The sequence below is a fragment of the Chiloscyllium plagiosum genome, unplaced genomic scaffold, assembly GCF_037043375.1.
Source record: "Chiloscyllium plagiosum isolate Xiang-an unplaced genomic scaffold, Cpla_swu_hap1 HiC_scaffold_18, whole genome shotgun sequence".
Classification (NCBI taxonomy): Eukaryota; Metazoa; Chordata; class Chondrichthyes; order Orectolobiformes; family Hemiscylliidae; genus Chiloscyllium; species Chiloscyllium plagiosum.
This window is the reverse complement of record NW_028270156.1, coordinates 32,458,973-32,482,367: the sequence shown is the minus strand read 5'-3', so window position 1 is coordinate 32,482,367 and position 23,395 is coordinate 32,458,973. Positions and strand designations below refer to the sequence as shown.

Genomic DNA, 23,395 nt, shown 5'->3' with positions numbered 1-23,395 from the left:
TCTGCACAGATGCTGCCAGATCCGCTGAGCTTTTCTGGCAATTTTTGTTCTTGCTTCCAAAGTTCCTGAATCTTTTTTGAGATAAACAAAATTGCCCAGTTTCTGTTGTAAATGACCAACACCTGAATTTTAAAGAGTGAATCCAAGTTCTAGATATCCCTGTAAGAGGAAACATCCTCTCCACATCTCTCTTGTCAAGACCCCTCGCTGCCCTGAACACCCTCCCCATGATCTTGTATGTTTCAATTAGTCATCTCTTAATCTTCTGAGCGCCAACGGTAGAAGCCTAGTCTGTAGAGTATGGAGCAAAGGTGACAGATCAACTATTGTCAAACAAAACAAATTTGAGGGATTGAATCATTTTGAGTTAAGGAATTAAACCAGGTAAGTGGAATTAAGATAAGGAGTCAGTCAAGTTGAATGTGGCAACATGCCTAAGGGCTGAATGGCGCCCTCCTGTTTCTGTGTGAACAGTTTCCGTGGTGAAATTGATCTTGAGAGTGACTTGACTTTTGAAAAGTCCTACACAGTTCTAATGTTGAATTTTCTGCTTTTTTTTCAGGAATTGATCTGGAGAATATTGTTTATTATAAGGATAATACCCATTACTTTGTAATGACAGCAAAAAAACAGAGCTTGCTGGACAAAGGAGTGATTGTCAATGTAGGTGTAACTCTCCCTTGGGGGTTGTTGGGTTCTGTGTGAAGAATGTAATGGTGACCCTATCTTCCAGCACGAACTGGGGCTCACAGTCCAAAATTATCAAAGGTTTCACTTATCCTCCTGTCTGATCCCATTCCTGATGAAGGGCTTATACCCAAAACATCGATTCTCCTGCTCCTCGGATGCTGCCTGACCCGCTGTGCTTTTCAAGCACCACACTTTTTGACTCTGATCCCACAATTGTGCCAAGTCCACAACATGATCCAATCTTGACAGTGGAAACACAGGCTCAGGGAAAGCTTTCTTGATCCCAGTGCATTAACACAAAATCAGCTGTATTCAGAAAGCCCACCTCACCCTGCCCCACAGTGAAATTACTATTTACAATCACATAGGAGTGCTACTTTGCACTCTCATTGGCTTGCACATTGTTTCTGTCCCTCTTGCACAGGCTTCACACAATATTGCTTTCACTTTTTTCCTTGCTACTGGGCACATGTGAATTCTTTCTTATTCTCACTCCTTTCTTTTTGTTTCCATTTTCCTTGTCTGCCTCCCCTCTCTGACTGCCCCGGCCGCACCTCACTCCCCACCATCTCCCCAATACATCTCCCCCTCATCCCCATGCGTGTCTCACTCTCCCCACATCTCCCTCTCCCTCTCCTAACTCCCCGTGCCTCCCCCTCCCCACATCTTCCTCTCCCTTTCCCACCTCCCCGCATCTACCCCTCCCCACATCTCCTTCTCTCATCTTCCCACGTCTCCACCCCCATGCCTCCCTCTCCCACTTCCCTGTGTCTCCCCCTCCCCACATCTCCATCTCCCTCTCCCACCTCTCCGTGTCTCCCCCACCCCCACGTCTCCCTCTCCCACCTCCCCGTGTCTTCCCCTCTCCACGTCTCCTTCTCCCTCTCCCAACTTCCCATGTCTCTCCCTCTCCATGTCTCCCTCTCCCACCTCTCTGTGTCTCCCCCTCCCCACGACTCACTCTCCCTCTCCCACCTCCTCGTGTGTCTCCTTCTCCATGTCTCCCTCTCCCACCTTCCCACGTCTTCCCCTCCCCACATCTCCCTTTCTCTCTCCCACCTCTCATTTCCCTCTAATCCTGCTCTCCTTCCTCTGTCCTCTCCACCATCACCCCTCCTGTCCCACCCCAGCTGATGGCTATCCTGTCTCAATCTAAGAATTTGGTGTTTGTTTTGAAGCTTTCAAGTAACTCTACCTTCCACAGCACTTTGATAGAGTCATAGAGATGTACAACATGGAAACAGACCCTTGGGTCCCACTCATCCATGCCGACCAGATATCCCAACCCAATGTAGTCCCACCTGCCAGCACCTGGCCCATATCCCTCCAAACCCTTCCTATTCATATACCCATCCAAATGCCTTTTAAATGTTGGATTTGTACTTGCCTCCACCACTTTCTCTGGCAGCTCATTCCATACACATACCTCCCTCTGTGAAAAAGTTGCCCCTTAGGTCTCTTTTATATCATTCCCCTCTCACCCTAAACCTATGCCAACTAGTTCTGGACTCCCCGACCCCAGGGAAAAGACTTTGCCTACTTATCCTATCCATGATTTTTAAACCTCTATAATGTCACCCCTCAGCTTCCGAAGCTCCAGAGAAAACAGCCCTAGCCTATTCAACCTCTCCCTATAGCTCAAATCCTCCAACCCTGACAACATCCTTGTAAATCTTTTCTGAACCCTTTCAAGTTTCACAACATCCTTCCGATTGTAAGGAGACCAGAATTGCATGCAATATTCCAAAAGTGGCCTAGCCAATGTCTTGTACAGCCACAACATGACCTCCCAACACCGTACTCAATACTCTGACCAATTAAGGAAAGCATACCAAACGCCGCCTTCACTATTCTGTCTACCTGCGACTCTATTTTCAAGGAACTATGAACCTGCACTCCAAGATCTCTTTGTTCAGCAACACTCCCCAGGACCTTATCATTAAGTGTATAAGTCCTGCTAAGATTTGCTTTCCCAAAATGCAGCACCTCGCATTGATCTAAATTAAACTCCGTCCGCCACCTCTCAGCCCATTGGCCCATCTGATCAAGATTCCGTTGTATTCTGAGGGGACCTTCTTCGCTGTCCATTACACCTCCAATTTTGGTGTTATCTGCGAGTTCCAGATATCAACCACCACCACCAGATGTCAACCTCCCCCAACCACCACCACGCCCCCATTGGGTGAAGAAGTCTCTCTGAATTTTAAAGAGAGGACAGCTTCTCTAATGTCATTGACTCTTATGTGTCCTTCCTGCAGGATTATGTAGATACAGAAATGCTTCTGTGTAGTGAGAACGTCAACCAGGAGGCCCTCTTGTCCTATGCCAGAGAGGCGGCTGACTTTGCCACCAATTACCAGCTCCCTGCTTTGGACTTTGCAATGAACCATAATGACCAGCCCGATGTGGCCATGTTTGACTTTACCTGCATGTATGCTTCGGAGAATGCTGCATTAATCCGAGAGAGATGTGGGTATCGGCTGTTGGTAGCTCTCGTTGGAGACAGTCTGTTAGAGGCAAGTGCTTTGTAAACTGCTTTCTGCTTTTTTGACGAGATGATATGCTTTTCAAGGACCTACACTCGCAATACCAGGCTTTCAAAATCAGGAGTGCATGGGTTGGAAATTCGCCGGGGGGGGGGGGGGTTAGTTCCCTGGATATCTGGGATTATAGAGCAAGATAAAAATTAATGGAGCACAGCTATGGGAGGTCACATTCAGTTGCCTGAACTGATTACCTCCTTCAAATAGCTAATGGCTGATCTGTATCTCAACTCCATTTATCTTAATAACCATTGACAAGAAAATAAAGTCAAAAATATGGACAGCCAGCAGGGTAGATGAGCTGATGGTCATGCCATTCTTTTAATGCAGTCTCTCAAGATTGCCCCACCCAGAGCTCCAACCTTCCAAGGCCATATGCACAAGACAAAACAAATAGCATCCCGATGCCAACCAAGCCAAGCAAAGCAACAGGAGTTGACGAGGTTTACCCTGAATTCCTGAAGAATATTAGATCATGTGGATGAAATGACTAGCAAAGCTGTTTGCCAGCATTCACACCACAGGCAACATGCCAAACATCTGACGCCAGTGACCAATTATGTCCATTGCTAAGTGAGGGAAACATGTTGGGTGCAGTAACATAGCACTTAAAGTGATGGGCTATCAAACCAAGCATCATAAGTTCAACTGGAAAGTAGGCTAGATTGAACTTGGCCTTTTCAGGTGTAACTTGAAGGTTGATACCAAGAATGTTGATGATGAATTTATCGTTTTAGTGTCTGTAAGGGAAAGAGAATCTCCTGGCTCTGCCTACGCTGACCTGCAGATGACTCCTGACCCTGACTAATGGTTTGGTCTGAAGTGACCAAGTAAAGTTCTTAGCAGAAGAAACAATTGCTTTTCAAGAAGAAGACACAATGAGATGAGGAGGAATGAACAATTGGGTCTGACCAACAATCTCCACCTCACTTGAATGAATTATAAAGTTGTGGTGGAGAAATAGATTTAAAATGAACATCTGGTCATGATATTCCATGCTAAATAAGAAACCTATTCAGGCTAAAAAAAGCCAGCTTATTCCTACTTTAATCAAAAAAAGCAAAATAAGTCTTGCATATAACTTCTTTCACAACTCATGATCTACCTACAGCCTTTTCCAGCCAGTTAAGCCCTTCTGAAGTGTGGTCATTGCTGTTTTGTAGAAGATTTGTAGCCAATTATGTGCAACAATTCCACGAGCACTCCTTCAGCCCTGGATCATGTGCTCTAGTCACTTCAAACCATAACCTTCTGATTTGAGGGTGAGGATGTTACCCACTGAGCCAGAGCTGTCACATTATGAATCAATTAGTGACACTGCTTGTTATTGCAGTTCCAATGCTTAACTGGTCCATCATTTAAGTTTGTTGATGCTGATTGGTAAGTAGCAGAGTCCACTCTTTGTTGCTAGTGGATTTTGCATTCCCATGGACCATAAGAAGCCATGTGGACATTCTGACTGAAAGAGAATACTTTACCTGCTTGTGTGTTGTGTGTTTGACAGCCACTGATGATGTGGACCTTGCTGCTTACATGCCTATCTGTGTTCTTGAATCATTTGTAGCCATTCTGGCCAATGGGAACTGGTTGTGCCCGTGGATTCCTGGCAGCTTTAGACACAGCATGGATGGTGAAGAGGTGGGCAGAGAACATACCATCTCTGGAGATCTTGGTAGAAAGGTGAGAGAAAGGGGTGTGTACTGTCTACAAAGTAGTTTGTCCGATTCGAGCGGAAACATCCAATTTTTTTCATACAGCAGCTATGTGAAGGGAAGGAAAAAATTGGGGAATGACCCGATAGAGACCTTTCTGAATATGGAGGACTTCAGTTTTTTGTGGAGGACTATAAATTTAAGAGAGTCGTGAATAAATTTCAGAGGGAATTTAGAAGAAAATTCTTTATCCAGAAAGTGTAGTGTGTGTGAAACTCAACTGCCAAAGGGATGGTTGGGGTTAATGAAAGCTGCATTTAAGAGGAAACTAGATGAACATATCATGAGGGAGAACGGAATATAGGATATTCTATAGGGTGAGCTGAAGTATGATAAAAGAAAGTTTGTGAGGAAAAATTGGGCTGAATGGTCTCTTTCTGTTAAACATGCAGTTTGATGTTTATTTGGGGTCTGACTCCATTACAGAGTGAACCGTTACTAGGTGACAATGGAATGTTTAGAATAATAATCAGTGCATGGGGCTTTGCAGTGTTATTGTAAGCATTGCCAACTGGGAAAACAAACCAAGAAGAATTATTACAAACCAACACCAAACATAGACTGGAATTTCTTTTGCTAATCTGTACTGTCACAGTGATGAAGTTAGATAAATTCTTAATATCCAGACTGTGGGTATGAACTAACTCCTGGGGTTTTGGCATGCCAGTTTTCTGAAGGGAGCAGAGCTCTTTCACAATGACCTGTTTAAGGTTTTCTTTGCTGTTGTTGTTGTGTTCTGGGGAATTGAAGGGTCTAGTATTTTGGTGGGCATTAGGTGTCAACTATGTGAAGTGGGACCATAGAAAGGTGACAGGTTCTTTTCCATTGACAACATTTGTGCATCATTTGGATTTTTAAGGGATGAGATGTAAGTATATGAGGGAGAAAGGAATAGAAGATAATAGTGCTGATACAGTGAGATGAAGAGGTTGGGGAAGAGGCCTAAATTGTTAGGCCGAACGGCTCATTTTGTGCTGCAGATTCTATGTAATCTATGAAAGTTCAGTTATTTTGCTTTCTTGTGTAATCTGAATCCAGTTACAAATTATGTTTTACTGAATTCATCTTCACAGTTTTCTCAGGTGTGGCATGAATTTCGAACATCATAGACACTGCATTATTATATCAAGTTCATTTCACAAAGACCAGAATTTGTTGTTGGCACCACCAACGCTTAATGTAACTGAAACTAATACCTTAACTCACTCCTGTCAGCCTTTAGCCCCATTTTCAAGCAGAGCTATTAAGCCATTCTAATTAAACTGACCAACAAAGGGCTCAGTACAGGCGAGGCACATCATCCAAATAATACTGTAGCATGTTGTAGAAGAGACTCTATTTCCTCCATGTGTGAGTACTTAGAAAAAGAAAAAATAGTGACTCACATTTGTATAGTATGTTTCACAACCTTGTGGAAGCTTAAAATGCTTTACAATATGTTAGTTTAGAAGCATAGCCATTGTCATAATGAAGGAAAAAACAGCAACCATTTGTTCACAGCAAGATCCCATAGATAGCAGCATTGTATTGACCAGATGATCTGCTGTAGTGGTGCTGGTTGAGTGATAAATATTTGTGAAGTTATTGGGAATAATTCCCCTGTTGTGCTTTGAGATAATGTCACCTGATGTCCATCTGAGAGAGCAGATGGTGTTAAGATTTAATGTCTCATCCAGTGGCCAGCACCTGTATTGTGCAGCATTCCCACAGTGCTGCACTGGATAATTGGTCTAGATTTTGCACTCAAGTCACTGGACTATGAATTGAGTCCACAACATTCTGATTCAAAGGCAGAATCTGGGCTATAACTGGAGTAATTTGTCTTCATCCAGAAAATGATAGAAATCCAGATCCCTTTCCCCCAAGAGCCCTTTAAGCTCATCGAATCTATGTCAAAATCAGTAGATTTATTTTGGATAAGGAGATTGAGGGATGTGGTGGCTAGATGAATTTGAGGAACAGCTCAGGATCTAACCGAATGGTGGAAAAGGCTGGGGGTCAGTGAGTGGGGAGGCCTCCTCGAGTTCATAACAGTATTATGGTATTTGATTACTATCAATGCTGGTAGTATCCCAATGAAACCGCCTTGTTGTCCTAATTTCCGATGTGAACCCTGAGCTAAGAATACAAGGAATGATGCTGTACCCAAGGATTCTTTAGGCTGGGGTGGAACCATCAGGCCAGGAGGGAGTTCAATATGACTCTGACCCTCAACCAGGCAGAACACAGGAAAACACTGTTGTGAAAGCTCAATTGTGTTCTTTGGACAGTTGCCAGGAATGAGCTTGTGATCTGTAGACTACATTATTTGGATGGATTTTAGTCAGATTCCAGATATGGCAAGAATTTTATTCTTAGCAGAAGTTGTGATAGATTTTGAAGTGAAACCTCTGTTATCTCCATTCATCTCCCATTCCAATTATCTGCGAAGATTTTCAAAGCCTCGAGCAAAAAGTTAAGTCTACATAATGTTTTTATTGGCATCTCCCAACTGATCTACGGCCTCACAACAAGGGACTGATGCTCAACAACAAGCTTAAACATTACAGAGAGGGAAGGGGAAAGAAAGAGAAGCCGAGGGAGAGATGAAGGGGTGAGGGAGAAGGGGAGAGGGGAGAGTTCTTTCATACAATTAGTTCTTGCTCTAAATATAACAGTGCATTAACAACATGCACTGACATTAATGCATAAATCAGTCAACTGGTTAAGGGAATGACGTGATATTCCCTGGATTATGAATCTCTGGAACTTGCTGGTGGTTTATACTGTTCCACAGTTACCTATCTACATACTGAGAACATCTTGCCCTTAGCTGCCCTGCTAAGATGTTGTTGGATTTGCACACACAACCATTAAGGTGGCTGGAGAAAGTTAGGGCTTGTTTTTTTTTCAATCAGCCTGTTTAGACATATTACGACACACCTCCATGGCCATCACACCCTGACAGTGTACTGGACCTTCTGGTCTGGAGGTAGGGATTCTACCCTACACCACAGGATCTTCAACTGGGGCTGTTATTAGCAGTTCAGGTGACATGATCATTGTTAATGCAATGACAATCAGTTGCTAGAATATTAAACAGTACAGCACAGGAACAGGCCCTCCGCCCACCCAAGTCTGTGCTGATCATGATGCCATTCTAAACTGATCCCATCTGCTTGCACATAGTCCATAACCCTTTATTTCCTACCTGTCTATGTGTCTTTCTAAATGCCTCTTAAACATTGATACCTTATCTACTTCTACCAGTTCCTCTGGCAGTTCATTCCAGGCACCGATCACTCTCTGTGTAAAAAAAAAAACTTGCCGTACACATCTCATAGAGTCATACTGTATAGAAACAGACCCTTTGGTCCAACCATTCCATGCCAAACTAAACAAGTCCCAATTGACTACTCCTAGTCCATATACCTCCAAACCTTTCCTATTCATATACTTATCCAAATGTCTTTCAAATGTTGTAATTGTATGTACATCCACCACTTCCTCAGGAGCCACCCTCTGTGAAAACAAAAATCGTCCCTCATGTCTTTTTTAAATCTTTAAACCCACAGTTTTAAAATTCCCCATCCTAGGGAAAAGACCACAATCATTAACCCTATCTGTACCCCTCTTTGTTTTTATAAACTTCTGTAAGGTCACCTCTCAACCTTGTATGCTCCAATGAAAAATGTCCCAGCCTTTCTTTATAACTTCCATTCCTGGCTGTCACTTTAAACCTACACCCGCTGGTATTTGACATTTCACCCAAGGATAACGACTCTGACCACCCACCCTATTCATCCCTATCAAGAGTTTATATATTTCTATCTGGTCACCACTCCAGCCTTTGACACTCTAGTGAAAACAATCCAAATTTGTCCATCCTCTCCTTATAACTCCAATCTGGGCAACATTCCTGGTAAACCTCTTTTGCACCCTCTCCAAAGCCTCAACCCCCTTCCTCTATGCACCCTACTCCAAAAATGGCAATTGAACTTGAGGAATGCCAGTGGTCATAGACCTCCGGTTAGAAAACAGCTATACTATGTCTTGTATGACCAAGCCAACTTTGTAGGAGGAAGTGAGGACTGCAGATGCTGGAGATCAGAGTCGAGAGTGTGTTGCTGGCAAAGCACAGCAGGTCAGGCAGCATCTGAGGAGCAGGGGAATCGACATTTTGGGCATAAGCCACACCAACCAACCCCATCGCCCCATGGCTGAACACTTCAACTCCCCCTCCCACTCCTGGGCCTCCTGCATCAGCAAGCCCTAACCACCCAACACCTGGAGGAAGAACGCCTCATCTTCCACCTTGAGACCCTGCAACTACACAGGATTAATGTGGACTCAACCAATTTCGTCATTTCCCCTCCCCCCCCACATTTTCCCAGTCCGAAGCCTCCAACTCTGTACTGCCCTCTTGACCTGTCCATCATCTTTCCCATCTATCCACTCCACCCTCCTCTCCAACCTATCAAATTCTCCACCACCTTTCTCTACCTATCGAGTTATCAGCTACCTTAGCCCCCCAGCCCCATTTATCTCTCAGCACCCCAGCCCACAAGCCTCATTCCTGATAAAGGTCCTATCCCCGAAATGTCAATTCTCCTACTCCATGGATGCTGCCTGACTGGCTGTGCTTTTCCAGCATCACACTCTCGAAGCTACTTTTCTACCCAACTTACCAACTCACCGTGGAGCCCGTGTGACTAAATCTTCTGGATCAGCCTACCATGAAGGACCTTGTCAAATACTTTAGTAAAGTCCATGTAGACAACATCCACTGCCCGACCCTAATCAATCATCTTCATCACTTCTTCAAAAAAAATCAATCAAATTTGTGAGACCTGACCTCTCCTATATAAAGCCATGCTGACTATCCCAAACAGGTCTATTCTTTTCAAAGTATGAGTAAATCCTGTCCCTAAGAATCTTCTCCAATAATTTCCCCATCACTGACAAAAGGTTCACCAGCCTATAATTTCCTAGATTGTCCCTGCTGGCATAAGGCCCAGGTTCAATTCCAGCCAGGGGGCGACTGTTTGTGTGGAGCTGTGGAGTTTGTACATTCTCCCCATGTCTGCCTGAGTTTCCTTTAGTGCTCCAGTTTCTTTCCACTGTCCAAAAATGGGCTGATTAGATAGATCGGCCATGTTAAATTGTCCATTGTCTCCAAGGATGTGGAGGCTAGATGGATTAGCCATAGGAAATTCAGGGTTGTAGCGATAGGGTAGGTCGATCTTTGGAGGGTTGGTGTGGACTTGATGGGCTGAATAGCCTGCTTCTGCACTTAAGGAATCTATGATTCTATGATCCCTGTTGCTCTTCTTGAACAAGAGAACAACATTGGCTATTCTCCACTCTTCTGGGACCTTGCCTTTGGCTAGAAAGGATAAAGATCTCTGTGAAGGCCTTAACATCTTCTCCTTCTTGCTGAGATAGAGCCTATGAGGCTCTGGGAGGGCTTGTCTCCATCCGGAAATGATTAAATGAGATCCCACAGCACTACTACCAAGGAAAGGAGGGAACATCTCACGAGTGTCCTCGTCAATGCTGATCCCTCATCCAACATCACTAAAAACTGATTTAACTGGTGGTTCTCTCGAGCTGCTTGTGGGATCTTGCTGTGTGCAAGTTGGCTGCTACATTTCCTACATCATAACAATGACTACATTAGAAAAATACTTCACTAGCTGTTAGTTGCTTTGTGACATCCTGCAGGCACTGAAGGTGTAACAGGAATGCAGATTCTTTGCATCTATCTTTGCTGGGAAGAGTAGGATTATAAAATGTGATTGAATATTCTGTGCCTGCCTTTCCAGAGAAAGCATTTATCGACTGCTACCTCAAACCACACCAGAAAACATCAACAAGAACTTTGACCAGTACACGATTGATCCAGGGACACGATACCCCAACCTCAACTCAAGCTGTGTCCAATCTCACCAGGTAAAACTACTGCGATATGGACAGACTGGGTAAAGCCTTGAATTCACAGAATGTTACACTGTATAAGGACAGCCTTCAGCACATTGTGCCTGTGCTGACTTTCCAGTAGTGTTAGCCCCACAGTCCTGTTCTTTGTCCATAACCTGTCAGTGTTTCCCTCTTTGAAGGTTATTATGGAACTGATTTCCATTGGCCTGTTAGCCAGTACATTACGGATCTCTGTGTTAAAAAAGAACCATGTTGCCTCTGCGTCTTATGCTGCTCACCTTAAATCTGGGTCCTCTCGTTACTGACCTGTCAGTCACTGGAGGCACTTTCACTTTATTTACTCTATTAGAACCTTTCATGATTTTGAAGCTGTCTATTAAATCTCCCTTTAATCTTCTCCTCTCCAAAGACAACAATTCCAGTTTCTCCAATTTATCTGCATAACTGAAATCCCTCATCCGAGGCCCCGTTCTCATGAGTCTTCTCTGCAGCCACTACTTGCTCATGCTTGGCATGTGAACATCAAGGTGAAGGCCAGCGTTTATTGCCTTTCCCTAATTGTCCTTGAGAAGGTGTTGCTGAGATACCACATTGGACCACTGCAGTCTGTGTGGCATGGGGATACCCATAAATAGAAGATCCAGCATTTAACCCAGCAACAATGGAGCATCCACAATATTATTCCAAGTCAGGATGAAGTTTGACATGTAGGGTTGGCGGAGGAGAGCATATAAATGGTACTGTTCTAAAGAGGATAAACAAAACTTTTATTTCTTTAACTTCCTTCAGGTTCGTGAGCTGTACATCACAACTGATCTGAAGAACTGTCCACTAGAAAGAGTAAACTCCATGCGAAAATCTATCAAAGTGTCACGTCGAGGTGAGTTACTAAACTCTGTTGATCCCCTCTACTCTGTCAGTGAAAATGACCCCGAGCTTTCAGTTGCTTATCTCAGGGTACAACGGGACCTTGATGAGATGGGCCAAGGAGTGGAGTTTAAGTTAGATAAATATGAGGGTTTGCATTTTGGGAAGGCAAATGAGGGCAGAACCTATACAGTTAATGGTAGAGCCCTGGGGAGTGCTGCCAAACAGGAGACCTAGGGGGTGCAAGTGTACAGTTCCTTTAAAATGGAGTCGCAGGTAGACAAGGTGATGAAGAAGGCATTTGGCATGCCTGGCTTCATTGGTCAGTGCATTGAGTATAGGAGTTGGGAGGTCACTGCACAGGACATTGATTAGGCCACTTTAAGAATACTGCATTCAATTCTGGCCTCCCTGCTATAGCAAAGTTGTTGTGAAAATTGAAACGGTTCAGAAAAGATTTACAAAGCTTTGCTGCGATTGGAGAGTTTGAGCTATAGGAAGAGTCTGCATAGGCTGGGGCTTTTTTCCCTAGGGTGTCAGAGGCTGAGGGGTGATCTTGTAGAGTTTTATAAAATCACGAGGGGCATGGATAGAGTGAATAGCAAAGGTTTTGTTCCCCAGGGTAATTAATGTCCAAAAGTTGAGGTCTCAGGTTTAAGGTGAGAGGGGAAAGATTTAAAAAGGACCTAAGGGGCAACACTTTCATGCAGAGGTTGGAGCGTGTACAGAATGAACTGGCAAAGGAAATGGTGGAGGGTGGTACAATTACAACACTTGAAAGGCATCTGGAAGGGTCAATGAATAGGAATGGTTTAGAGGAATATCGGCCAAATGCTGGTAAGTGGGACTAGATCATTTTAGGATATCTGGTCAGTATGGACGAGTTGGACCGAATGGTCTGTTTCCATGCTGTACAACTCAAGAATGATTCACTAAAGTAGAATTGTTGAAGGCTGGAACAAGCTAATGTTCTTGTGTCAGCAGTTTTACTTACGTTATTGTACCTGAATCCACTAAAACATCGCAGGATTACAGAATTGTTGTGACACATTTAGTCCATTGTGACTATGTCATGTCTCCAAATGAACAACGTAAACAGTGTCATTCCATTGTCTTCACCTGAAATCCTGTATATTCTTCCTTTTCAGATTATAACCAGTCCCCTTTTGAATACTTTGATCAAATCTGCCTCTCCCATGCTTTCAGGCAGTGCACACCAGATCTTAATCACTTGCTGCATGAACCTTTTTCTCCTCAAGTCTCCTTTGCCTCATTTGACAATTATCTTAAATCTGTGTCCTTGCATTCTGAGTCTGTCCTTGGCCAGAGTTTCTTCCTGTCTACTGTAAGCAGATCCCTTTTAATTTGGAATAGCTCTTTTAGTTCTCCTCCCAACCTTCTCTGCCCAGTGGAGAATGGTCCCAAATTTTCCAATCTTCTCGAAAATCATTTTCCAATCTATCGCTGTAACTGAAGCATCTCATCTCTGGAACCATTCTTGTGAATGCAATTTAGTGAGGTACCCACCTACAGTTAATAATGCTTAAAGAAAAGCCTAACTCTGATGAGAATGCTGATCCCACACATTCAACTTCTGATTCTGGAAAATCAAACCGAAGGAAGTCTTGTGAATTTCTTGGCCTTGGCACCAGCTCTTTGCAGGTTACCTTTTACAAAAGGGGGTCATGAGGCCAGGTTGGCAGTGCCCTGCCTCTAAGCCAGAAACTCTGGTTTCATGTTCCACTCAAAGACTTGTTGGCAATGGAAGAAACATTTATGACATAGCTCAACATGGTTGATTTAAAAACCGGTTAATCTTTGCAACTTTTCCCCACTGCTCTCCAAAGGGGATAACAGAAGTGTTTTGAGACATGAAATAGAAACATATATTACAAAGTGTTCAGAGAGTAAAACAGGCCTTCCAACCAGGTAGGTATTTACACAAGCTTCCTCTCACCCTATCGATCTGTGATATAGGTCACCTTTAGTCTAGGGATTTTCAGGTTGTTTCATAGACTCTACCTCCACTGTAACCTTGGTTTCTGCATGACAAGATGGCACTGGAGAAAAGATTCACAATCATGTAAAGCAGAATTAGTTGTTTGTAACTTTCTGGGTAGGCTGGAACTCACTACTCTGGGGAAGAGGTGACTTGATAGAGATCTTAAAAATTATGAAAGTTTTCTGTAAGTGAATCCAGACAAAGGAGCACAAGTATGAGATGGTCATTAACATTGATAAGTTCAGAAAGAATTTCTTCAGAAGGAGTGGAGAGAATGAAGTGGTAAGCAAATAGCATTGCTGCTGTTAAGGAAGGCTTGATGTATATATAGAGTCATACAGAATGGAAACCAACCCTTTGGTCCAAACAGTCCATGTTGACCATGTTCCCAAACTAAATGAGTACTCCCTGCTTGCACTTAGCCCTTATCCCTCCAAACTGAAGAAGAAAGGAATCCAGAGACAGAATGGGAGGAGAGAATTAGAATTAGCTTTTATTATCATGTGTACTCAAGTATAAGAATACCGAATACAGTGAAAAGTTTATAAAGCCACCATTCTCCTGTGCCATCTTGGGTACAACACTTGGTTATAAAACCAAAATTTTAAAAAACAGCAGAAGTAATGGAAACAAAACTGAAAGGAATGAGTAACATCCAGATATTAAAGTCGTCTTTAAGCCTTATCTCCACGCAGGGCCCGGACCAAGCCACGGCCTGGATTCTCAGGAGGAGCTGAGTGCTTGCTGATGCTGATGTTACCACAGGAGGCTTGTGTGCAGTGTAAACATCAGTAGGGCTGGATGGTTTGGTTCCTGTAAATGTGTGATCTGGAAATGTTGAGTGCACCTTTGACCAACCTGCTTATCCACTGTCTTGTCTTCTCTGTCAATTCCAGAGTCGGAGGTGCGTCCCAATAGGCTTTTAACCTGGTGCCAGAAGCAAACCGAGAATTACCAGAATGTGGCAGTCACTGACTTGACCAGCTCCTGGAAGAATGGCCTAGCTTTGTGTGCAATCATACATCACTTCTGTCCGCAACTAATGTAAGATTTACTTTTTGCATCATCTGTAAGAATAGGTTGATGCTAGGGAATTGAACTTTTGGGATCCAGCCAAAGTCTTTCAAACTTTGTTTGGCTCCTGTATAACTAGGAGTCAGTTGGAGAGGACTGTTGTAAATAAAGGGCATAAAAATGTCTGTTTGCTTTAGATAATGAATGCATGAGTTCTTACTCTGCAAATTATAGACTGAGACAGCATTCAGCCCAACATGTCCAGTCCAACTACTTCAAACAATGAGCTCTGTGCTTTACCCATAGTTCCGATTCTGGTCTCTTGTCCATCTCGAACTCCCTTTATTCCATCACTGGTAGTGATGCTTTAAACCGTCTGGCTCCTCTGATCTCCAACTCCTTCCCTGATGCCTCTGCCTCTCCATCTTTCTTTGTTCCTTGAAAAAACTCCTTAAAACCAGCCTCTCTGACCAAGGTTAAGGTTACCTGGCCCAATATCTGCTTATATGGCTCAGAGTTAAGCTTTCTTTTCTGATCATGTCCCCGTGAAACATCATGCATGTTTTATTATATACGAAGTGCCACATAAATGTAACTTGTACTTTTTGTAGGCTTGGGCATGTTCTATGTCCATGGTGCAAACCTTTTGACTACGTTGGTGAACATTTAATGTTATTGCAGTCTGTGAATTGGTACACAGGAAGTCTACTTTCAGCTCCTACCCCACACCCACCCCATCCTCGACACCCACTCCAGCCCCCATCCTTTCCCACACACACTTCCACACTGACACCAGCCCCCAGTCCACCTTCCACTCCCCTAAACTGATGACATAATTATTCTTTATTTGTCTCCAGTGATTTTGATGCACTGAATGAAGAGGATGCTGCCAAAAACAACCAGCTGGCCTTTGATGTAGCAGAACGTGAATTTGGGATCTCTCCAGTCACCACAGGGAAGGAGATGGCTTCGGTCAGTGAGCCCGACAAGCTCAGCATGGTCATGTATCTCTCCAAGTTCTATGAGTACTTCCGAGGAAAACCACGCTCGACTTCCTGTGAGTGATTCACTGTGTGTTGGTAATCATTTGATAAGCCCCAGTATCGATTATAATGTCAGCCAGGGCCCAGTGGCTCAGACCATTGTGGGTTCAAAAACCACGACAGAGACTTAAACACAACCAGGCAAACTCTCCCTGTGCTGTACTGAGGGAGTGCAATACTGTCGCAGGGTCAGTACTGAGGGAGTGCAACACTGTCGCAGAGTCACCGCTGAGGGAGTGCTGCACTGTCGGAGGGTCAGTGCTGTGGGAGCATTGCACTGTCAGAGGGTCAGAACTGAGGGAGTGCTGCACTGTCAAAGTGTTCCTGATCATAACAATCTGGATCAGTGGTGCTGGAAGAGCACAGCAATTCAGGCAGCATCCGAGGACAGGCAAAATCCTCGGATGAAGGGCTTTTGCCCGAAACGTCGATTTTGCCTGTCCTCGGATGCTGCCTGAATTGCTGTGCTCTTCCAGCACCACTGATCCAGATCTGGTTTCCAGCATCTGCAGTCATTGTTTTTACCTCGTTGATTTTAACCCTACTGCGAATCCTCTTGCAAGGATGCCTGCCTTGAAGAAGTTTTCCTCCTCTCTCTACAAGAATCTCAGGGAGTCTCTCTCTCATTGCAACTCCCAGGTCATTTCCTCAGCCCTGAAGCTCTTACTCTATGCCACTCTCTCCCACCCCCACCCTCCTCTAGCTTATCTCTCCATGCTTCAGGCTCTCTGCCTTTATTCCTGATGAAGGGCTTTTGCCCGAAACGTCGATTTTGCCTGTCCTCGGATGCTGCCTGAATTGCTGTGCTCTTCCAGCACCACTGATCCAGATCTGGTTTCCAGCATCTGCAGTCATTGTTTTTACCTCGTTGATTTTAACCCTACTGCGAATCCTCTTGCAAGGATGCCTGCCTTGAAGAAGTTTTCCTCCTCTCTCTACAAGAATCTCAGGGAGTCTCTCTCTCATTGCAACTCCCAGGTCATTTCCTCAGCCCTGAAGCTCTTACTCTATGCCACTCTCTCCCACCCCCACCCTCCTCTAGCTTATCTCTCCATGCTTCAGGCTCTCTGCCTTTATTCCTGATGAAGGGCTTTTGCCCGAAACGTCGATTTTGCCTGTCCTCGGATGCTGCCTGAATTGCTGTGCTCTTCCAGCACCACTGATCCAGATCTGGTTTCCAGCATCTGCAGTCATTGTTTTTACCTCGTTGATTTTAACCCTACTGCGAATCCTCTTGCAAGGATGCCTGCCTTGAAGAAGTTTTCCTCCTCTCTCTACAAGAATCTCAGGGAGTCTCTCTCTCATTGCAACTCCCAGGTCATTTCCTCAGCCCTGAAGCTCTTACTCTATGCCACTCTCTCCCACCCCCACCCTCCTCTAGCTTATCTCTCCATGCTTCAGGCTCTCTGCCTTTATTCCTGATGAAGGGCTTTTGCCCGAAACGTCGATTTTGCCTGTCCTCGGATGCTGCCTGAATTGCTGTGCTCTTCCAGCACCACTGATCCAGATCTGGTTTCCAGCATCTGCAGTCATTGTTTTTACCTGATCATAACAATGCCCGTTTAAAATATCTCCTTTAACTGTTCAGTAAATGGAAAGAGTTTAAAATGATATTGACAACTTGAGTTTGTCTTTTTTGTCTTTTTCCAGCAACGTTATTCAGGCAGGATAGCAACAAAATGCCTGCACCTCCAGCCAGGCAGCCAAATTCAATCTTCAACGGTGTCAACTTGTTGCAAAGGAAACGGACACCAAAGGTAAAGAGATCATAACAAGTTCTGGAATTTGTGGAATTTGACATATGACAAAGTTTGCATGAAATTTGATAGGATAGACAGGGAGCAGATGTTTTCACTTGTGAATCAGACTAGAACTTGGAGCCATGAATACAAGATAGGTGCTAATGTATTCAATGGGGAATTTAGAAGAATCCTCATGACCTGTCCTACCTGCCAATCTTCCTTCCCACCTATCCGCTCTATCCTCCTCTCTGACCTATCATCTTCATCCCCACCCCCATCCACCTATTGTACTCTTTGCTACCTTCCCCCACCCTCCCCTCTGACCTACCACCTCCATCCCCACCCCCATTCACCTATTGTACTCTTTGCTACCTTCTCCCCAGCCCCACTCCCTTCCATTTATCTCTCCACCCTGGAGGCTCCCTGCCTTCAGTCCTAATGAAGGGCTTTTGCTCGAAACGTTGGTTTTCCTGCTCCTTGGATGCTGCCTGACCTGCTGTGCTTTTCCAGCACCACTCTAATCTAGACTCTGACTTCCAGCATCTGCAGTCCTCACTTTTGCCGAATTTAGAAGAAACGTCTTTCGCCAGAAAATTAGAAGGTAGAATTCACAACCAGGGTAAGTGAGTTAAAAATCACACAACACCAGGTTATAGTCCAACGGGTTTAATTGGAAGCACACTAGCTTTCGGAGCGTTTTGGTTTTGCTCAAAGTGATGGGCTGAATGGCCTCTTTTTTGGACTGTAGGCAGCTGAGAAGCAGATGTTGATTTAAAAAGTTGCTGACTTACAATGAAAGTATAAGAATATCCACATTCCTTCTGTGTTTCAATGCGTGTTCAATATTTATCTCCCTTTTCAGCACGAAAAGAAAAGTGAAGACAGTGATGCCACTAGTAAGAGGAGAAAAAAGACTGACATGCTGTCACAAGAGGTTCGTGAGATAATGGATAAGTGGGATGTTGCATGGTAAAAATAAACCGGAGTAGGGCTTTAAACGCATAAGATATGATTATTTCCTTCCTGACCAAGTCAAGTCAATGATGTAGAAGACTGGCCCTTTCTGTGATCACTGCTTCTGTTAATCTTCAAGAGATGAGAGGCAAGAGCCCATTTGTGTGGAGTCATTTCTGGCTTCATTAGCACTTGAGTGCCTGTGTGCACTCAGATATGCAGAAATGGTGGCTATCCTGTCCTCACACAGGCCAATGGGATATCAAGGTATCTGCAGGTCCTGATGATGGATGTGTTGTGCATTAAAGAGAAAAGAGGCATGAACCAGCAAGACAGGCCCTGTATGAGTGTAATTTTATAACCAAGTCGGTTAGATTAAATATATGTAACTGCAGACATGTTCGAAAGTACTGTAGAATGGTTTTGGAGGTGCCTTAATATATTTGCCATAAATCTTTGCTACATGCCCATGATGGAGAAGTAAGTGACTCATGCATACAACCAGCTTTTGGGGCAGCTGTGATGGTGCTTCTGTCTGTAGCACAACAGAAGCAGAAGCTGTAGGGAAAAGCAAGTTCTTGTGCCACTCCCTCCACTAACTCGGAGGCAGACTCATCCTTGCTCCTTGACAGCAGTAGTAGGCTGTCAGGCAGGACAGCAAAATCATATGCAGCAACTTACTATATGTGTCAATTCATCTGAATCCCATGTGTTATCCTGCGGAGGCTCTCATCTGAATCCTGGGCAGCATTTCTTGTCTGCCATGTGGTCCTCCAATGAGTTTGCAAACAAACCATCTGTACACCTGGCACAGCTGCCTGGTGACTTAACATCTCCTAATCCCAACTCTATATCAACCTCCAATATACACACAGTTTCAGTATCTTGAGCTGGTGGCAGTGAGAGACTGTTCAAATCAGGGGCTCCTGCATTAGTGCAGATACTCCCTTTGTGTTCTCCTGGCACCAAGTGTCTAGGCAGGTGGCAGTTCTTGAGTGTTTGAAAGCAAGTCAGGGAGGGGAGGACTAGAATGAAGAAATTGAGGAACTGCTTGTTCAGATAGGAGGATGAATGTAGGCTGAGAGTTCAAAAGGGCCTTAACAGTGGTGTAGAACTGAAAATTGGATCTGTTTCATTTTCATCCATCCATAGTCTGACCTTTCCACATTTTTCTGACATTGCTGTCTGTTGGTGACTTTTCCCGTTTGTGTTCATTAGGGTGTCTTGGAGGACTTGGCTTTGATTATTTTCAACACAGGTCTGATCTTTCTGAGCAGGAGGCGAATCCCAAAATGGACGGGAACGAAACAAGACGTGCTGGGAACCAAAACAAAGTGAAGTCAATGGCCACGCAGTTGTTAGCAAAGTTTGAGGAGAATGCTCCAAGCTCCTCACTCCGGAGGCAGGTGAGGAATTCTGGTGGTGGGCCCTCAGTTTGGAGCGCTCTATGGGTGTGGGTGGGATTCCATTGGCCAAATAGTGGATTCTGCCTAGACGTGAGTGCAACTCCGTTGGCTGATCAGGAGATGAGTTATCACAGTGAGCGTGATTCCATTGGCCAATTGGTGGAGTCTGAACAGGTGTGAGTGTGATTCAATTAGCTGATCATCAGATCCTATGCTGTAGCGAGTGGGATTCCATTATGGATTCTAGATTCTGATCAAGTATGAATGAGTTTCCACTGTCCAAACACTGGATCCTGTGCAGATGTGCATGCACTTCCATTGGCTGGTCACTGATTTATGGGTGAAGTGGGATTCCATTGCCCAGTGCAGGTGAGAGCAATTCCATCGGCCAATCACAAGATCCTGTGCCGATAAATGGGATTCCATCGGCCAATCCCTGGATCCTGAACAGGTGTGAATGGAATCCCATCTTATTTCATCTGCAATAAAATTTAATAAGTGCAATTCTTAGTTTCTGGTGTACATGCAACAAATAGTGAACTGGCATAAATTGTTCCTATGTTATGACAATAACTTATTATTAAGGAATGTATTTAATGCTGTTAAATAGTAGGAGCTATTAACTATGTTTTGTTGTTAGTCTGGGTGTTAAATTGGAAAAAAATTAAAGAAACCACAGTATCAGTCTTCTACAAATGCAGTATGTACTGAAACATTTTAGAATCAATGATATTATGTTAAAGTGTAGATACCATGGTAATCAAGGAAGCATTGCTGTCAGTCTGTGAACAGCATTATCCTAGAAACATCAATATGAAAATGAACAGCTAGCCTAACTGAGTGACGTCCATTGAGAATGTATTTTGGATCAGACATTGAGAGGATCTTCTCTACTCTTCTCCAAAATGCTGCCATGTTATCTTTTATAGCCACCTAAGAGAGCTTATGAGACAATTGTTTAATATCCCACTCACAGCACAGCATCTTTGACAGTGCAGTTCTCCCTCAGCAATGCAATGGAAGTGTCAAACTAGATTTTGCACTTATGTATCAGGGGTGAGACTTGAAACCCAAAACACTCTTATCTGGAACTAAGAATGCCAGCCAACATTGAGGCACAGCTGACATTTAAGATCAATGTACAATATACCAAAGAGGGAAGAACAGAAGGGGTGACCAAAAGCATGGTCAAAAAGGTGGATACTTAACAAAAGACTTAAAGACACGGGACATAATGAAGTTTAGGGAAGGAATTGCATACCATGGAGCCTAGGTGGGTCAGGGAGTCAATGTGGCTGAAAGTAGTGCTGAAATCCAAGGAACACAGTGTTTCACAGACAGAGCTGGTGGAGATGAGAGATATGGAAGGTTGTCATTCATGAGCATGTGGGCATTGTTGACTGGACCGGCATCAATTGCTCCAAGGAAGGTAGAGGATGGAAGTCAGCGAGGTCACAGAAGTGATTGTGCCTGGAGGTGGCCATTGGGTTTAAGTAGATGGACTGGAGTTGAAGTAAAGTTTAGCCTCCAGACACTTTCAGTTGGTTTGATGTTTGAATTTCCTGGACCAGGAAGTTTGGTTCCTACCTTTCCTTATTGCTGGATAAGCCATCAACCAAAACACTAGAGTCTGTTAACATCTGCAGGTGTGAGGTAGATTGGATTTAATGGTAACTAAACAATAAGCTGCATTGATTAAGCACCCTTAATGAAGTAGAACATTTCCAAATATGGTGCAGTTGTATTTATTCAACAACATTTTCGACGAAGCCACATAAGGAGGTTTTAGAGCTACTGATTTATATGCCTGATCAAAAGTTGTCAGTTTTAAGATGCATCTTTAATGGTAAGTGAAAGTTAAAGAATTCAGAATTAGAGGAACATGGAGATCTCAGAGGGTTGTCAAGATGGGAGGGATTTATAGCTAGAGGGAGAGGCCCTGAAGAGATTTGAGAACAGAGTGAGACTCTCAAATTAAAGGAATTGCTCAATGGGGAATCGGTAAAGGTCAGTGGACATTTGGGTGAAATTGGCAAATATCAGAAACAGCCAACAAAGTTTTGGATGAGCTCAAGTTCTGAAAGGTGGAAAGTTGACCAGGAGGACATTGAAGTAGTTGAAACCAAAGGCAGCGAGTGGCATGGATGAGGTGGAAAAGTGCAGATTTGCATATTGAACTTCAGCTATCTCTCCAAAGATCATATCTGTTAAACTAATAGAGATACCAAGCTTGAACATATTGACACCTAAGACCAGCAGTGAGTCACTGTGTATCAACTTTTTTCCTTCAATGCTTTGTATGCTCACAATTGTAACAATCACGAATTCTCTCTTGTTTCCTCTCCTTTCCTCTCCTTTCACAATGTTTCATTATTTCTCCTGTCTATTACCTGGCGAGTAGATGTCTGTGCCTTCCTGTGCCACAAAACCACCACTGCCCGTGCCTCCCAATGGTCACACAAACCCTCGCTTTCTTAAACCCGAGGACCAAGGCAGGGCTGTTCTCTGTTCACGGAAAACGAAGGTATGAAGATTTGTGATGTGTCATTAGTCAAGAGAAAGAAATGAGTACGTCATTCTAGATGTTTCAATATGATTGTTGTCAATTCAATGCAAGTTTTAAAATACATCTCCATGGGAACAGCTTTTGTTAATGACTGGACCTGTAAGAAACTTAAAACAGTGATGGGGAGAAGATTATAGAAAATACCTTTAAAAGTGCGACAGTGTATTGTAATCCACATGGAAAATTGGGACAGTTACTCTGCCCTCATTGGTGAAAGTGCTACCAAAGGCAGGAGTGTGTATGTACAGCACATGTCCACCAATGTAATTTAGAGTCATAGAGATGTACAGTATGGAAACAGACCCTTCGGTCCAACCTTGTAAATGTGGATATAGGAATCTGTAAAAGAAATATAAATACTAGACAGAATATACAGATTTTTAAAATGGAAGCTAAATTAGTTCTGCACATGCAGTCCAGTTAACTCTGTGTGGTTCTACCCTGTTTCACCCTAGATACTAGCAGACCTGTGTGCAATGCCACAGGGAACGTAATCCTCCACACTGAGGATGTATTAAATTTTCCAGTGAATTTACTGGCACAGGGTGTAAAAGATCAGGTGACCACAAATGTGAGTGTATCACACAGTAATTGTGCTACATTTGACTTTCCTTACACTTTTACACCCGTCTTCATGGTCCCTGCCCCAGCTCCTTATAACCACTTGGTCAAGTGACAGAGTGCAGTTCTGACCTGTCCTCTTCCTTCTCATTTCTGTGATGTCCACATTTCTTGCAATTCTGCTGATTCAAAACGGCATACAATTAAACCCAGGATTTAGGGCAACAGGAATCAACTATATTTGAGGTTTTGCTGCAAGTTTTTAAGCAGTTTTATTATTTTTTTCTCACTGAGACCTGTTCTATATTCCAGATTCAATCAAATCCAGCTTTATGGTACACCATATAGGTCACATTAAAAATGGAAAAGTTTCCCC

At 43.7% G+C, this 23,395-nt stretch overlaps 1 protein-coding gene across 16 annotated transcripts in view; it reads left to right on the top strand.

Moving 5' to 3' along the window:
- LOC122557729 (F-actin-monooxygenase mical2-like) overlaps positions 1-23,395 on the top strand; it is a 296,049-nt gene that overhangs the window by 124,749 nt on the left and 147,905 nt on the right. For 15 of the 16 annotated variants that reach the window (XM_087996422.1, XM_087996419.1, XM_087996421.1 and 12 more), the window contains 11 exons: positions 563-663; positions 2,949-3,206; positions 4,798-4,913; positions 10,750-10,876; positions 11,654-11,744; positions 14,630-14,777; positions 15,605-15,804; positions 17,441-17,547; positions 18,395-18,466; positions 19,764-19,892; positions 22,294-22,416. In XM_087996422.1, coding sequence (XP_087852548.1) covers positions 563-663; positions 2,949-3,206; positions 4,798-4,913; positions 10,750-10,876; positions 11,654-11,744; positions 14,630-14,777; positions 15,605-15,804; positions 17,441-17,547; positions 18,395-18,466; positions 19,764-19,892; positions 22,294-22,416 — 1,472 coding nt within the window. The remainder of the gene's footprint in view (positions 1-562; positions 664-2,948; positions 3,207-4,797; positions 4,914-10,749; positions 10,877-11,653; positions 11,745-14,629; positions 14,778-15,604; positions 15,805-17,440; positions 17,548-18,394; positions 18,467-19,763; positions 19,893-22,293; positions 22,417-23,395) is intronic. The other variant, XM_087996423.1, reaches the window with a different exon arrangement.